This window comes from Stegostoma tigrinum, chromosome 28, assembly GCF_030684315.1.
Source record: "Stegostoma tigrinum isolate sSteTig4 chromosome 28, sSteTig4.hap1, whole genome shotgun sequence".
In the NCBI taxonomy this organism is placed as follows: Eukaryota; Metazoa; Chordata; class Chondrichthyes; order Orectolobiformes; family Stegostomatidae; genus Stegostoma; species Stegostoma tigrinum.
The window spans coordinates 22,673,660-22,690,071 of NC_081381.1; the positions used below are offsets into that span (position 1 = coordinate 22,673,660).

The 16,412-nt window shown below is 42.5% G+C and overlaps 1 protein-coding gene across 4 annotated transcripts in view; it reads left to right on the top strand.

Moving 5' to 3' along the window:
- prkcz (protein kinase C, zeta) overlaps positions 1-16,412 on the top strand; it is a 394,504-nt gene that overhangs the window by 15,216 nt on the left and 362,876 nt on the right. For 3 of the 4 annotated variants that reach the window (XM_048561464.2, XM_059655615.1, XM_059655616.1), the window contains exon 1: positions 813-1,273. The exons of the other annotated variant lie outside the window; for it this stretch is intronic. In XM_048561464.2, the coding sequence (XP_048417421.1) occupies positions 1,200-1,273 (74 nt within the window). In that variant the 5' untranslated portion in view covers positions 813-1,199. Of the gene's footprint in view, positions 1-812; positions 1,274-16,412 lie in introns of those variants that run through there. 4 annotated transcript variants of the gene reach the window in all.

Sequence of the window (16,412 nt, forward strand, 5' to 3'; positions counted from 1 at the left end):
GACTCTGTTTTCAATGTTAGTCAGGGAAGAGTCTGCCATTGGAAAAAGGCAGGTTTTTTTTGTCAGAATACCAGTCGGGGATGTTATTTACATGCCTTTGGAGCAAGTGACACTTGAACGCAGGTCTCCCAACTCAGTGTTAGTAGGAACTGCTGATGCCGGAGAATCTGAGATATCAAGGTGTAGAGCTAAATGAACACAGCAGGCCAAGCAGCATCAGAGAAAGAAGGGTCTTCACACGCAACTCTCTGATGAAGGGTCTAGGCCCGAAACGTCAGCTTTTGTGCTCCTGAGATGCTGCTTGGCCTGCTGTGTTCATCCAGCTCCACACTATTATCTTGGAATTCTCCAGCATCTGCAGTTCCCATTATCTCTTCACACGAAACGTCAGTTTTCCTGCTCCTCTAATGCTGCCTGGCCTGCTGTGTTCATCCAGCTCTACACCTTGTTATCTCCTAAATCAGTGATGACATTCCGAAAGAGCGTGACGAACGCGATTTCAGTGCAAGGCTTTCATTCTGTTGTTCAGTATGAGAGGCTTCTTGTCTCCCATTGGTTCCAGGTGATTTGGGGAGGGCGGAGGCCGCGATCGGATTGGCGGCAGGTTTTTCATTAAACAACGCAGCCATCCCTTGTTCTATTGGTCAAAGTTCGATTTGTTCCTGATTGGCCAAGGTGGGATTCCGTTCGCCGGTTTGTCCCTCGGGATTGGCTGGGGAGGGAGGGTAGTACAGGTAACTTCTGCTAGAATGTGATTGGTTGTTGATGCGGCTTGTGGTGTCCACGCTGGGGGGGCGGCGCAGGGTGGGAATTGTCGGTTAACCTGTAACCGCCATTTGTGCAGCGCGAGCTTTGCTAGAGTGGCGGGCTACCGGCAGCAACAAGTTTCCTTAGGAGCGCAATCGAGCAAAAAGAAACACGAGTTGATACTTCGTCACGACATTGAATAATAACGAGTTTCATCGAAAGTCTTATGTTCCATCTTTTCTGAAACTTGATTGGCTTCTGTGATTCAATTCGGCTTTTTTTTAAACAAGCAAAGATCTGCTGAGGTTGAAGCTTTGGGTTTTCCTAAAAGGAAAGTGGTGGAATTTGTACTGGAGAAGCAGCGAGAGGCTTTTTCGTAACTGCGCCTTCCTGTCCGAAAGTTTGCGCTGGTTTACTTTGAATCCGTTCGCTGGTGGAGTGTCGATTGTGTCATGCCTACGAGGCTGGATAACAACATGGAGCACGGAACAGGTGACTCGATCAAAGTCAAAGCTCACTACAATGGGTAAGTTAAAATAATTTGACACTCGATAGCTTCCCACAGTATTTACCTAGCATACTATTCGCTTAAGAAAGCGTTTTGTTTTATTGCGTCTCTTAGAAAATTGATTGAAAGATGAAAGCGTTTTCTTCAGGGAAAAACAATTTATCTGTGCGATCATGCTGCTGTGAAACTTTTTTGACACTTTTTTTGTAGGCAGTTACAGAGAAGATATGCAGAGTTTCAAGCATTTTAACACTAACAGTGTATGTTTCCAGTTAATCTATTCGAAAACTATTTATTTTCTTACCATACTAAACATTTGGCTTTGACGTTATTGAACAGGATGCTGTCTAAAGTGCGCTGTTTGTCTAAGAATTTTACGCGTTACATTATTAGACCTGTTAAATATGGGCTAGTTATTTTGATTCCTGTTTTGGTGTGGACATGCTTAAATTATCCTTCAGTGTGAATAATTTGGGGCATCAGCCAAAGGTTGTGACTCTGGTGTTGATCATAAAATCTGTATGACAAAACAAGGATGTCTTAGTCCTTCAGCCCCTGTAGTTATGGGTTTTGTTTTTGCAGGAATTTTAATTTACTAATTCAGGTAATGGCTTCTGTCTGCATAATTTTGAGCTTTTAAATATTACAGCCTTCTAGTGGTTCTGAGTGTTCAGTCTTTTCTCTTCAATTAATTTGCCATTATGTTGGTTGTGATACTGTAAACAAATATAACACCTGGAATTAGATGGCATGCTAAATATTAGGTACGTTTGATTTTTCAAGTCTATCACAACCAAGCACATCTAAAGTTTTTTTTGGTTTGTGACAAAATCTGAAAAACATTTTCGTGACCTCAATTTGCCTATGAGGACCCAACATGGCAGCATCCAGCCAATTAGATTCTACCCATGTGATTGCAACAAACGTCCAAAGACACTGGATACTGCAGAGAATGTGGAGCCTAACAACATTCCAACAATTGTGCTGATAAATCATGCTCCAGCACCAGCCAGGTACCTAGCTGACCTGTTAAAGTACATTTTTCATTAAGGTATCTATGAGAAAATGTGAAAAATTACCCACATATGTTCTGCCCACGTTAAATAGGCTAAATCCAACTTGGTCAGTTATCACTACTTCATTCTTCTCTCAATTATCAACAAACTGACAGCATTGTAGAATAAATCAGTTACTTCAGAAATGACGTGGCAAAAGGAGGACTGAAGGCCATATAATTGGGATTTTACATGTGTAATAGTATACACGTAACCTGAAACCAGAGACACAAACTAAAGCTACTCTATATTGCAGCTTTCAGCCTTGTTACACTCAGGTTGTCTCTTTGCTTGAAGATAAAAAAGATTTTTTTACAGAATTTAGTTTTCTTCCTGTCTCTTCAATGATTTAAATCTCATTGGATTGTTGTTGTTGTTGTTGTTGTCAAGTAGCATGGTGCTGTATTTTCTGGCCACTCTTGTTCAGCCAAACATCTTGTGTGTAGATATAAGGGGAGGCAGTGGCCTAGTGGTATTATCACTGGACTGTTAATCCATAGACTCTCAGTTAATCCAAAGAATCATAGCACGGTGCCTGAGTGGTTAGCACTGCTGCCTCACAGCGCCAGAGACCCGGGTTCAATTCTACACCTCGGACGCCTGTCTGTGTGGAGTTTGCACGTTCTCCTTGTGCTTGTGTGGGTTTCCTCCTGGGTGCTCCAGTTTCCTCCCATGGCTCAGATGTGCGGGCTAGATGGATTGGCCATGTTAAAATTGCCCATAGTATTCAGGGTTGTGTAGATTAGGGGAATGGGGTCTGGGTGGGGTGCTGTGAAGGTCGGTGTGGACTTGTTGGGCCGAAGGGCCTGTTTACACACTAGGGATTCTATATCAAAAATGTATACCTAGGAAATATTTTGGGGTCCCAGGTTTGAATCCCATTGGGCAAATAGAATTTGAATTCAATAAAAATCGGGAATTGAGAGTCTAATGATGATGACCATGAATCCCTTGTTGATTATCAGGAAAAATCCATCTGGTTTGCCCCTGTCTTTTAAGGGAACGAAACTGCCATCAATACCTGGGTAAGGTCTATATGTGACTCCAGACCCACAGCAATGACTCTTAACTGCCCTCTGGGTAATTAGGGGCGGGCAATAAATGCTGGCCTAGCCAGCAACACCCACATCCTGTGAAAGGATTTTTAAAAAATTGCATGATGTGCTTAAGTATTATGTTGGGGAATTTTGAGTTATGACTTTGATTATAATTATAGAGCAGGAATTTGTAAACCTAATGGCTGAACCAGCTTCCTTTGGGAATGCATATCCAATAAATTACTTATCCAACTGACACACAGCAAACTTGATTTTTACTGGGAGCGCAAAGTGAGGAATGCCAAGTTTAAAAACTTTATTATCCAAAAAAAGCCACACTGCAATCTGATATGGATCCCTTTTCATTCCAGTGGAAAACATCAATTTCACCTTTTAGACATAGAACAAGATTTTATTTGTTTGGTTGACACAGCAAAGTGTTTAAAACTGAAAACAACATTAATGTATTCTGAATCTACTTGACTAACTTGGCCTTCTCGCATGTACATGGATGAGTGTAGTGCGTAGTTTGTGAAGTGTCAGTTTGATTTTGGAGAGACTATTCTACAAATCTGGCCTTACCATCATAAGCTTATTTCTGTTGTTGCATGTTATAATATGAAAACTGATGTTCACATGTACTTTAAAACAACGTGGACAAGTAACTGATGAGGTTATTTGGAAATTTGTGTGTCTTGGAGATGTTTGAGAGGACAAATGTGTTTGATCTTCTTGCCAAGTCTGTCAAAGAAGACCTCAGGTCGAGAAAACCAGTGTCCCCCAATAGTATTAGTCAGTTGGGATTCAAAGTAGCTGTTCAGACATACCAGCAGTTCCAGGATCAAACTCTGTGATTGTGCAAATGGAATCCCTTCAAACGTGCATAATATCTGGGAATATTGAAATAGAAAATAAATTCTAACAACTTGATAAGACAACAGCTCAATTAATCTTGGAGAGTCATTGTTGGAAAATAGTATATACAAAAAAGGTTAGACTGCCTGCAATCAACTATTTTGTAAATAGTGATGAAATGAAAAGCCCTTGGCCTACAGAGTAATATATGACCAAGTTGATTTAAGCTCATGATTTTGCAGATTTTACTTCTGTAATAGAGGCAAGTGTAATGGAGATAAATAAGGAAAGTGGAATTCAGGATTATCAATCATGGAAATGATAAGAGTAAACTTTATGGGTCAAATGGCCTCCATCTGCTCCTCTGTCTTATGGTCATGAGAGAGAACTTCTGAGTCTGTTACACTTAATGGGAGAGGTAGCTCCTTGAAATTAAGAAGGTTGAATATAAGGGCATCATACCAGAATATATCTGCATATAGGTAATGGATAGATACTATTTTTGACTCCTGAAGAGGCGCAAAAGTAAGTCAGTTAGAACTTGGTTAGATGGCAAAAAGTTAAGTGCTTTAGTTCTAGTAGGATGAGAAATGTAGGAATGGAATCAGAATTCCAGTAAACGAGTGATACAAGAGATAAGTTCAAGGTGACTGACAAATCTAAAAGGGTGATCCACAGTTAAACTCAAAGAAAAGCTGATTGTCACATAAGTGTAATTCCCAACATGACCACTGGTCATCTATTCGACAGTGACGTCCTAAAGCATTATGGTCAAGCTTTCTCAAAATTCCAAAGCAATACAACAGCTTATAAACCAGCAATGGAATATAAAATATGGAAGTTAGAGAACATGGGGAAATAAATAGCAACATCTTGAAAAATGTCCATATTACAGAGGAGGAGATGCTGAACATCTTTAAAATGCATGAAGGTGGATAAATCCCCAGGATCAGAACTCTGGGAAGCAAGGGAAAAGATTGCTGGGCCCCTTGCAGAGAAATTTGTATCATCAGTAGCCACAGGTGGAGAAGTGGAAGACTGGGATGGCTATTATTATGCCAGAAGTTAAGAAAGGCAATAAGGAAAAGCCAGGAAACTATAGTCCAGTGAGCCTGACATTAATGGTGGGAAAGCAGTTTGAAAGAATTCTGAGGGGCAGGATTTACATACATTTGGAAAAGCAAGGACTGTTTTAGGGATTGTCGTTGTGACTTTGTGTGTGGGGATGTACTTCATTTAAGGTGTTCAGCAAGGTTCCTCATGGTAGACTGGTTAGCAAGGTAAGATCACAGGGAATGTAGGAAGAACTAGTTATCTGGATTCAGAATTGGCTGAAAGATAGACAGAAGGTGGTGGTTAAGGGGTGCTTTTCAGGCTGGAGGCCTGTGACCAGCGGTGTGCCACAACGATTGGTGCTGGGTCCAATGCTGCGTGTCTTTTATATAAATGATTTGGATCTGAACATAGGATGTATAGTTAGTAAGTTTGCAGATGGCACTAAAATTGGAGGTGTGGTGGACAGCGAAGAAGGTTACCTCGGAGTACAATGTGATCTTGATCAGATGGGCCAATGGACAAAGGAATGGCAAGTGGAATTTAATTTGGATAAATGTGAGGTGCTGCATTTTGGAAAGGTAAATTGGGGCAGGACTTAACCACATAATGGTAAGGCCATGGGGTGTGTTGCTGAAGAAAGAGACCTTGGAGTGCAGGTTCATTTCTCCTTGAAAGTGGAGATGCAGGTAGCGAGAATAGTGAAGAAGGCATTTGGTTTGCTTGCCTTTGTTCGTCAGTGCATTGAGTTGGGAGGTCATGTTGCAACTGTGCAGGACATTGGTTTAGTCACTTTTGAAGAATTGCATGCAATCCTGGCCTCCTTCCTATAGGAAGGATGTTGTTGCCCTAGGAAGGGCTCAGAAAAGGATGATGCCAGGTTTGGAGGGTTGAGCGACAGGGAGAGGCTGAATAGGCTAGGGCTGTTTTCTCTGAAGTGTTGGAGGCTGAGGGCTGATCTTAGAGGTCTATAAAATCGTGAGGGACGTGGATAGTGTAAATAGGCAAGGTCTTTTCCCCGGGGTAGGGGAGTCCAAAATGAAAGGGCGTAGGTATAAGGTGAGGGGGGAAAGAATATAACAAGGACGTAAGGGGCAGTTTTTTCACAAAGAAGGTGGTGTGTGTATGGAATGAGCTGCCAGAGTAAGTGGTAGAGGCTGGTACAGTTACAAAATTAGTTGTATGATTAGGAAGGAGATAGAAGGATATAGGCCAAATGCTGGCAAATGGGACTAGGTTTATATAGGATATCTGTCAGCACAGTTGAGTTGGACTAAAGGGTCTGTTTCCATGCTGTATATCTCTGGAACCTAAGTTTTTAAATAAAGTGACTTGAAGTTGCTCATGTAAAGCTGAAATTGGTGAAGGAACTCAGCGTGTTGGTCAAACTTATTTTGGATGAAGAAATGTAAAAGGAGTAATGCAAACAAAATTTTGTCAAGAAAATAACCTGACAGAGAACAACTTCTTGAAGCAACCAAGAATGGTGTATACTTATGTTGAGGTCATGTGCTTAGTGAAATGATATTTATGTTAATTTCTATCATATAATTTAGAAACAATATGAAGAATGCTTAATATTTATTCTGATGTTTGAGAAATTCAGCTCATTACCTCCTTTTTGTGATGAGAATTAAATTGAAACTGAAATCCCAGTAAATGAGAAGATCTGTGATTATTTTAACCACAACATTTAGAAGAATGAGAATAGAGAGGCATTATTAAAGGGGGAAAGAGAGTGAATGTCTCCAGATTGAGGAATCGGGACGTACTGAAGTCTCAGAACAAGGAATAGTAAGCAAATGTGAAATCACAAGAGATAGGTGCATCAGAAAATGCAAAAGGAAACATACAGATGATAGGCGACTAATGATAGAAGGAGGAAAGAAAAGGAAAGGTGCAAGTATGTTGAAGTTAAAAAATCAAGTCAAGAATGCATCTAAGCAAGCTATAGGGCCATAATGAGGTGTGTAACCTATTGGAGCTGTAAGGAAATTTATAAGATGAAAATTAGGCAACATAGTGGAATCTTTGAGTGATAGAAAGTAATTGCAATAGATTATGGATATGTTAAATGTGAAGACTGTGAAATATTCTTTGAACGGGATGCAGTAGACACAAGATGTTGGATAGAAAATGTGAATTGGACAATGATCCAAAATGATCAAGTCAAAATAATGAGGCAAATGATAGACCACATATTACAATATCAAATGTGAGGGATACTTTGAAATAAAATACAGAAACTTTTTAAGGCAGAGATGAAATAATAACAATATTTAAATAAACTGTTAGAGTTTTCAGCGTAATGAGTACTCTCATTAAATTGAACTCTCAAATCATCTTTTTACATAAGCAGAAATTGATGAAACACAGTCGGGATTTAAAACAGTAGTAAGAACAAGTCAGAGTCATACAGCAACAAAATAGACCCTTTGGTCCAACCAGTCCATGCCAAACTCAATCCCAAACAAAACTGATCCCAACTACCTGCCCCTGGTTCCTATTCCTGTACTTATCCAAATGCCTTTTAAACACTTGTACCCATGTCCACCACTTAGTCAGGAAGTCCATTCCATATGTGAACCATTGTCTGTGTTCAAAAAAAAATTGCCTCGTCTTTTCTAAATCTCACTCCTTTCACCTTTAAAAAATGTGTCCCCTTGTCTTGAAATTCCTCAACCTAGGGAAAACGCAACTATTATCAACTCTTATCTTTCCCCCCTCATTATTTTATAAACTTCTATAAGTCACCTCTCAACCAGCTCTGTGCCTGTGAAGAAAGTCCCAGCCGATCCAGCCTTTCTTTATAACTCAAACTTTACATACCTGACAATATTCTGGTAAGTCTGTTCTGAACCCCCTCCAGCTTAATAATGTTCGTTCTGTAATTGGGCAACCAGAACTGGATGCAGTATTCCAGATGAGGCCTCATCAATGTCGTGTACAACTTCAGTACCTCAACTCCTATACTGCAAAGGACTGAGCAATGAAGGGAAGTGTACTAAATGCCTTTCTAACCACCCTGTCTATATGTGATGCAAACTTCAAAGAATTATGTACCTGCACCCCTAGGTCCCTCTGTTCTACAACACTACCCAAGGCCCCACCCTTAATCATAGAAACCCTACCCTTATTTGTCAAACCAAGGTGCAATACCTTGCATAGATGCAGATTGAACTCCATCTGCCATTTTTCAACCCATTTGATCAAGATCCCTTTGCGGTCTGAGAAAGTCTTTTTCACTGCCTAGGGATACGTAATACAAGAAAATCTTTTGATTAAAAATTTAGAAGTTAAACAGGAATATTTACATGTGATTGACAGATTATGAAAAGCAGTCAATTACGTTTATAACCAAAAGTTTGTGGATATGTTGCTGAAGTGTGACATGAATAAAGATGAGTGTTTTCCAGAGTCTTTAACAGGGCCAAATATAGTGAGCATCCAGTTTAGAAGAAGGACTATTTGATGTGTTTAAAGACATTATACTGTCACCAAAGTTATTTAACCTGTTGCACAGAAGAAATATTCAGAGTATTCAATGTACTTTGAAGGGTAGGAATAAACTGAAATTGTGATGACAACCAAATTGTAATTTACTGAGGATATAGTGCTATTTGAATCAGACAAGAATTTTGAAAACATTGTTCGTCAAGTAAAATCAAGAAGTTTAGAATATGGATTGAGTATGAACACCAAAAAGACAGAATTGTTGTTCGATGAAATGTAGTAGAAGAAACTTGAGTGAAATGGATGGTATCATACCAGAGCAAATTGGTCAGTTTACCTCTCTTTAGGACAAATGTCAATAGAACATGGCAGATAGGATACAAAATTTAGTAGATGGATGATGATAGATTGGAGGACTTCGGTGGAAATAAAGGATGCCCTAAAAACAAAAGTAAAGTTTGAAACAAAATAAAAATATCATGATGCTGCATTGTATCCTTGACTCTATATGTCTCAGAAACCTAAATAAGGATCAATTGAGGCCTTTTGAAATGTGGAGATATGTGCCTCCATCAGCTTTACTACTATTGATGTCAAGGTGACAGGTCTACAATTTCGTGGGTTTTCCTTTTTCCCCCTCTTTTTCTTAAATAATAAATCACACTCTCAATTCTCCAGCAACCCTGGACTTATCCTGTGTTCACAAAGGTCTGGAAAATTTCTGTCAACAGTTCAATAATTGGCTGTCTTGCATTCTCAATTTCTGAGAGGTATCTCATCTCGAGCAATTCTTCTGTACCTGGAGTGTTGCCAGCCTTTGTAACACCTCTTCTTTGAGTATACTGCTCAACGTGTGTGTTTTCATCTACACCACTATCACCATTCTATAAGTTGATAAAAACAGAAGTAAATTACTCATTTAAAACTGTGCCAAATCTTACCTTTGGTGAGCAGCTCATCTTGCTTGTTCCTTTTGGACCCCACTACTCTATCCTTTAATTACTTGAAGTTGGTAGTGAGCTAACGCCTTGAACAACTACAGTCTTTATTCTGTAAGCATACCCAAAGTGTTGATAGTTAGCATGTTCCAGAAGCTTGGCTTGATGGCTGCAAGAAGACATATTTCCACGTTCCGGATGGTGTGTGTCTTTAATAGAAGTTTGCAAGTGGTGGTACTTTCATATATTTGCGCTTATACTTCATAAAGTTTTTGGACAGCATGGTAGCTCAGTGGTTAGCACTGCTGCCTCACAGCACCAGGGATCTGAGCTTAATTCCACCCTTGGGCAACTGTCTGTGTGGAGTTTGCACATTCTCTCCATGTCTGCGTGGATTTCTTCCGTGTGCTCAGGTTTCCTCCCACAGTCCAAAGATGCACAGGTTAGATGGATTGCTCATAGTGTTCAGGGATGTGATGATTATGTGGGTAATAGGGGGACGTGTGTGGATGAAATGCTCCAAGGGTCGGTGTGGACTTGTTGGGCCAAAGGGCCTGTTTGCACACTAGGGATTCTAGGATCTATGAAGGGCTGCAGCTTTGGAAGGTGCTGTTGAAGGGACCTTGGCTAGTTGAATTGATGGTGTGAATGATTAGGATTGTAAGTGGGGATGTCAGTCAAATGGGCTATGTGAGTCCTAAATGGTATCAACCTGTTGGAGCTGCACTTATCCAGGAAAGTGAGGGTTAAGAATCATAATAATTCGGGGTAGGAGCAAGCTATTTAGCTTCTGCCAGCCTTCTCTCTCCTTCAGTAAGTTGATGGCTGATCTTCTACCTCACTCCTCCATTTCGTGCTGCTTTGCTGGTATTGCTTGATTTCCCTAGTACCCATGGGTTTATTGATTCTTTGAGGAGGTGGTGCACTGTCAGAGTTGCCATCTTTTGAATGTGGTGTTAAACTGAAGCCTCTCCTGCCTAATCGAGTGGATGTGAAACCATTCTGTTGAATGATCTTGTAGAGGAATTATGCCTACAGTCCTGACTGCTGTTTGCAATTTGATCAATATCTCAAAATGGATCAGCTGGTTGCTACCAGGGTGTCTTTTGGGCAAATTTGACTTGTGCATATTTCGTGCTCTGTTTCCTATGTCACCCTTTTTAGTCCCATTATTTTCCTGAATACACTTTTTTCCCCTCCGGTGATAGTTTTTTTTTTCATATTTATTTCCTCCCAATTTATTCGGAGTACTTTTCAAATGTCGTTAATGTCCTCTATCTTGGAGACACTTTTTTTAAAAAACAAAATCAAACTTCAGCTCCTTACTTTTTCTCTTCCACCTCCTCCACTGCGCCCCCCAACCCCACCCAGGTTTCCCATTATTATTTTCTGTGTTCTCTTTTGGCCTCTCTCTTTGGAAAAATATCTCTAATGTTTTTATGTTACTTGCAAGTTTTACCCTGAGACTTTTTTTTCTCTTCTGTTTTCTTTAGATAATCTTTCGTTGACTCTTTTAATACTTTCCCAATTATCTGATTTGCCACTAATCTTTACCCCGTTGTTTGTTTGTTTTTTTTTCCCTTTTCAGTTTGATGCTTTCCTTCATTAACCATGGTTCTGGGTGGCTGTTTGTTAAATCCACTTTCACTTCATATTTATCTTTTGTCGTGAGTCATGAATTATTTCCTTAAACAATTATTATTGTTTAACAACCATCATTTCTACATTTTTCCCAATCCACTCCAGTCAATTGTGACCTCATTCATTTTAAAAGTTTGCCATTCTTCTTTCTACCAATTTCTCACTCTTAAGGTGAATGCGAAATTCTACCATGTTGTATAGGACTTTGGTTCGACCATATTTGGAATACTGCATACAGTTCTGGTCGCCACATTACCAAAAGGATGTGGATGCTTTGGAGAGGGTGCAGAGGAGGTTCACCAGGATGTTGCCTGGTATGGAGGATGCTAACAATGAAGAGAGGTAGGGTAGATTAGGATTATTTACATTAACAAGACTGAGGTTGAGGGGGGGAAACCTGATTGAGGTCTACAAAATCATGAGAGGTATCGACAGGGTGGATAGCAAGAAGTTCTTTTTTCCCCCCCAGAGTGGGGAACTTGGTTACTAGGGGTCACAATTTCATGGTGAGAGGGGGAAAAGTTTAAGGGAGATATGCATGTAAAGTTCTTTACGCAGGGGATGGTGGGTGCCTGGAACACGTTGCCAGCGGAGGTGGTAGAAGTGGGCACGATACCGTCACTTAAGATGTATCTAGACAGATACATGAATGGGCAGGGAGCAGACGGATACAGATCCTTGGAAAATAGGCGACAGGTTCAGATAGAGGATCTGGATCAGTGCAGGCTTGGAGGGCCGAAGGGCGTGTTCCTATGCTGTAATTTTCTTTTGTTCTTAGTTCTTTGTTCTATGTTATGGTCATGGTTTGCTGGGGCATCTTTTGCTCTTAGGTCATGTGTCTTATGACACATTATCAGATCTAAAGCAAGCTGATACCTGGTTGGATCCACAACATACTGTTTGAGGAAACTGCTCCAAAAACAAGTCCCTCCAGTCTTATTTTTCCCTTGTTTCTTTTTTCTTTGTTATCTCCACCCGCATGGATTCTAGATCTTGCAGTTCAAAATCATTTCTTTTGTACTTATTCCATCCCATACCAATGTAGGACTGACCTCCCTCTTTGAGGAAAGATATTGCTGAAGGCATCAGGAATTCAGCAAGAACAGTTTTTTTTGAGTGGCAATTGATCACAGCAAGAGAGGAGCTCCAAATAGTCATGCAAGACAATCCAGCTCTCACTCCAGAATACCCGCACAACACCATTTTAGACCTTCTTACGTTGTAATTATGTAATAGTACAAACTGTTACTATGCAATCGATTTTTATGTCACGTCTACAAGTCAACTAAGTATATAAAGTCTGTAAATCAATGGACCAGGCGATCAGTTATGTCAGGTCTGTAAATAAAGTACATCAAATTCGTAATTGAATTAACTAGGCATGTTGATTACATCAAATCATTGTTTATGATGTGTCTGCTCGTCAGATTCAAGCACGCAGTGTCCACTTGTTTGTGGTCAGTTGCTAAACTTGTAACATTTGTGTCCCCCCCCCCCCCCCCCCCCCAGGCCAAATATCATGTGGTCTGCTAAGGTTCTGCCCTGCTTACTGATAACGGTGAGCAATTAACGAGGCTTCCATGGTCTGGGTGGCACGTATTTAGCAGTGCAGGGACAACCGCCTTAAAATATCATATTGTATGTTTTTTTTTGAGAGACGCTATGTCATAAGCCTCTTTACTTTTGTGCTAAAAGTCCTCTTTATCAATCCACCCACAAGTGCTCGATAATACCACTATCTCTCTCATTTAATCACAACTTTATTAACGACTCACTAGCATACAATGTTTACTATTACTGCATTCCATTCATTCGTCTATAAAATGGCAATCTTGCAATACATTTAACTACTAAAGTTAGACTAAATTAAAATGCCCCTTCCACCCAATTACTGTCGTTTCACAATTTTAACTCTTCCCGGCTCCATACCTCAAGAGGTGTCCAGACCTGTGTCTGCATCAGAGGCTATCCCTGTTTGTGTTTTACATTTGTAATCTATTCAGGACAATACCATCCCAATCAGCATGTCACCTAAAACTATGAACTATTCTAACATTAATCAGCCCTCGGCAACTGTCTCCTGGGACTTGAATAGCTTACAGGGCGTCAAACATGTTTTCTCAATTAGCATGTATCTGTTACATATTGAATCAGGCATCTGTTCCCTTTGAGAAAGTTACGATCAAAAAAGTGCTCCTATGAAATTGAATGAGTAAACTGGCAAAAGTTAAATCTCAACACAGAGCTGCAATATTCAGTCTACCCTATGCTGCTGATTTTAAGTACATATATGATCCCAACCCAGTCAAATCAAGTAGGCTGAAGTTAACAAGGCGTAGAGCTGGATGAACACAGCGGGCCGAGCAGGAAAGCTGAGGTTTTGGGCATAGATCCTTCTTCAGAAATGGGGGAGGGGAAGGGGGTTCTGAAACACATAGGGAGAGAGGGGGAGGTGGATAGAGGAGAGGATAGGTGGAGATGAGACAGACAGGTCAAAGAGGTGGGGATGGAGCCAGTAAAGGTGAGTGTAGGTGGGGAGTTAGGGAATGGATAGGTCAATGTAGGGAGGACGGACAGGTTGAGGGGGCGGGATGAGGCAAGTAGGTAGGAGATGGGGATGGGCTTGAAGTAGGAGGAGGGAATAGGTGGGACGAAGGACAGGCTAGGGAGGTGGGGACAAGCTGGGCTGGTTTTGGGATGTGGTTTTTGTTGTTTGGGGTGGGCGGGGAAGGGGGCACAGATTTTGAAGCCTCTGAAGTCCATATTGATACCATTGGGCTGCAAGGTTCCCAAGCAGAATATGAGGTGCTGTTCCTGCAATCTTCGGGTGGCGTTGTGGCACTGCAGGAGGCCTGAAATGAACGTGACATCTAAAGAGTGGGAGGGGGAGTTGAAATGGTTCGTGACTGGAAGGTGCAGTTGTTTGTTATGAACGGAGCATAGGTGTTCTGCAAAATGGTCCTCAAGCCTCCACTTGGTTTGCCTGATGTGGAGGAGGTCACGTCGGGAATAGCAGACACAATATACCACATTAGCAGATGTGCAAATCAACATCTGTTTCATGTGGAAGGTTTTCTTAGGGCCTGGGATCGGGGTGATGGGGGGGAGGTGTAGCATGTCGTGCAATTGCAGGAAAAGTGCCAGGGTGGTGGGGGGAGTGTGGAGTGGACAAAGGAGTCATGGAGAGAGTGGTCCCTCTGGAAAGCAGGTAAGGGTGGGGAGGGAAAAATGTCCTTGGTATTCAGGTCAAATTGCAGATGGTGGAAGTGGCAGATGATGATGTATTGAATCCTGAGATTGGTGGGGTGGTACATGAGGATGAGGGGTACTCTGTTTTTGTTATTGCAGGGAGCGGGTGTGAGAGCGAGATGTGGGAGACACGGTCAAGGGCATTCTCGACCACTTGAGGGGAGCGGGAGTTTGTGGGCTTTGAAAAATGAGGACAGCTGAGATATACGGGATGCCTCCACCTGAGAACAGATGTGGCAGAGACGAAGGACTTGGGCATAAGGGATGGCATTTTTGCAGGAAGGTGGGTGAGAGAAGGTGTATTCTAGGTAGCTGTGGGAGTCTGCAGGCTTGAACTGGATATCGGTTTCCAGGTGGTTGCAAAGGATGGAAACAGAGGCCCAGGAAGGAGACAGGTATCAGAGATGGTTCAGGTGAACTTACGGTTGGCGTGGAAGTTGTAGGTCAAGTGGATGAACTGTTCAAGTTCCTCGTGGGAGCATGAGGCAGTGCTGATACAGTCATCAACATAACAGGAATAGGTGGAGTTTAGGGCCAGTGTAGGAGCAGAAGAGGGATTGTTCCACGTAACCTACAGAGAGGCAGGCCCATTTGGGTACTCATGGCCACCCCCTTTGCCTGTAGGAAGTGGCAGGCATTGCAAGAGAAGTAGTTGAGGGTGAGGGTGAGTTCGGCTAAGCAGATGAGGGTGTCGGTGGAGGGGTCCTGGTTGGGCCTGCAGGGCAGGAAGAAGTGGAGGGCCTTTTGGACTTCTGCATGGGGAATGCCTGGGGACTGGACGCCCTTGGTAAAGATGAGGTACTGAGGACCAGGGAATCGGAAGGTGAGGGCGTGGGTAGTGTCACGGACATAAGTGGGGAGTTGCTGGACCAAGGGGGAGAAAATGGAGTCGAGAGAAGTTCAGTAGGCGGAGACAGTGGGTCGACCAGCGAAGTCAGGTTTGGTGATTTTTGGGAAGGAAATAGAAACGGGCCATGCGGGGTTGGGCAACGATGAGGTTGGAGGCTGTGGGTGGGAGGTCACCTGAGATGATAAGGTTGTAGATGGCTTGGGAGATGATGTTTTGGTGGTCAGGGGTGGGGTCATGATCAAAGGGGCAGTAGGCGGAGGTGTCAGAGTGCTGGCATCTGGCCTCAGTGATGTCGAGGTCACTGCGTCATACCACAGCTGCACCTCCCTTGTCTGTGGGTTTTATGGTGAGGTTGGGATTGGAGTGGAGGGCTGCACGTTCTGTGGGGCAGAGGTTGGTGTGGGTGAGAGTGGTGGAGAGGTTGAGGCGATTGATGTCTCAACGGCAGTTGGAGATGAAGAGATCAAGGGAGGGTAGCAGGCATTGGGGTGGTTTCCAGGAGGAGGGGTTGTGTTGGAGGTGGGAAGAGGGGTCCGTAGTGGGAGGGCTAGGCTCACGATTAAAGTAAGCATGGAGGCGGAGGCAGCAGATAAACTGTTCAACATCCAAACTTGAGCAGTATTAGGATGGAGGGGGATATAGGTAAGCCCTTTACCAAGGGGGTCTGAGAGGGATGGTGAAGACCCAGCAGAGCTGGGTGCTGTTGTCTCCTGTGGAGGTGGTGGGCGGAGCAACATCAGTCACTAAGTCCTGGATGTTGGCTGTGGCAGCAGCAGCACTATCAGCCCATGTGTCTTTCATGTCTGTGTTGTTGACCTCAGAAGTGGAGGTGGCGGCGTCAGCAGCGATGTCAATGGTGTTTGCTGTACTGGAAGTGGCGTACCTGGCAGCGGATGTGACGTCCTGTGTGGGTGCTCCGACAATGGCCGCATGGCCAATGGTGGCAGGCACATTGTGGGCAAGGTCCTGGGTAGGGTTGGTGATTTGGGTGGTGGAGGAGGCCTGCGTTGGGTGGCAGGCACCATT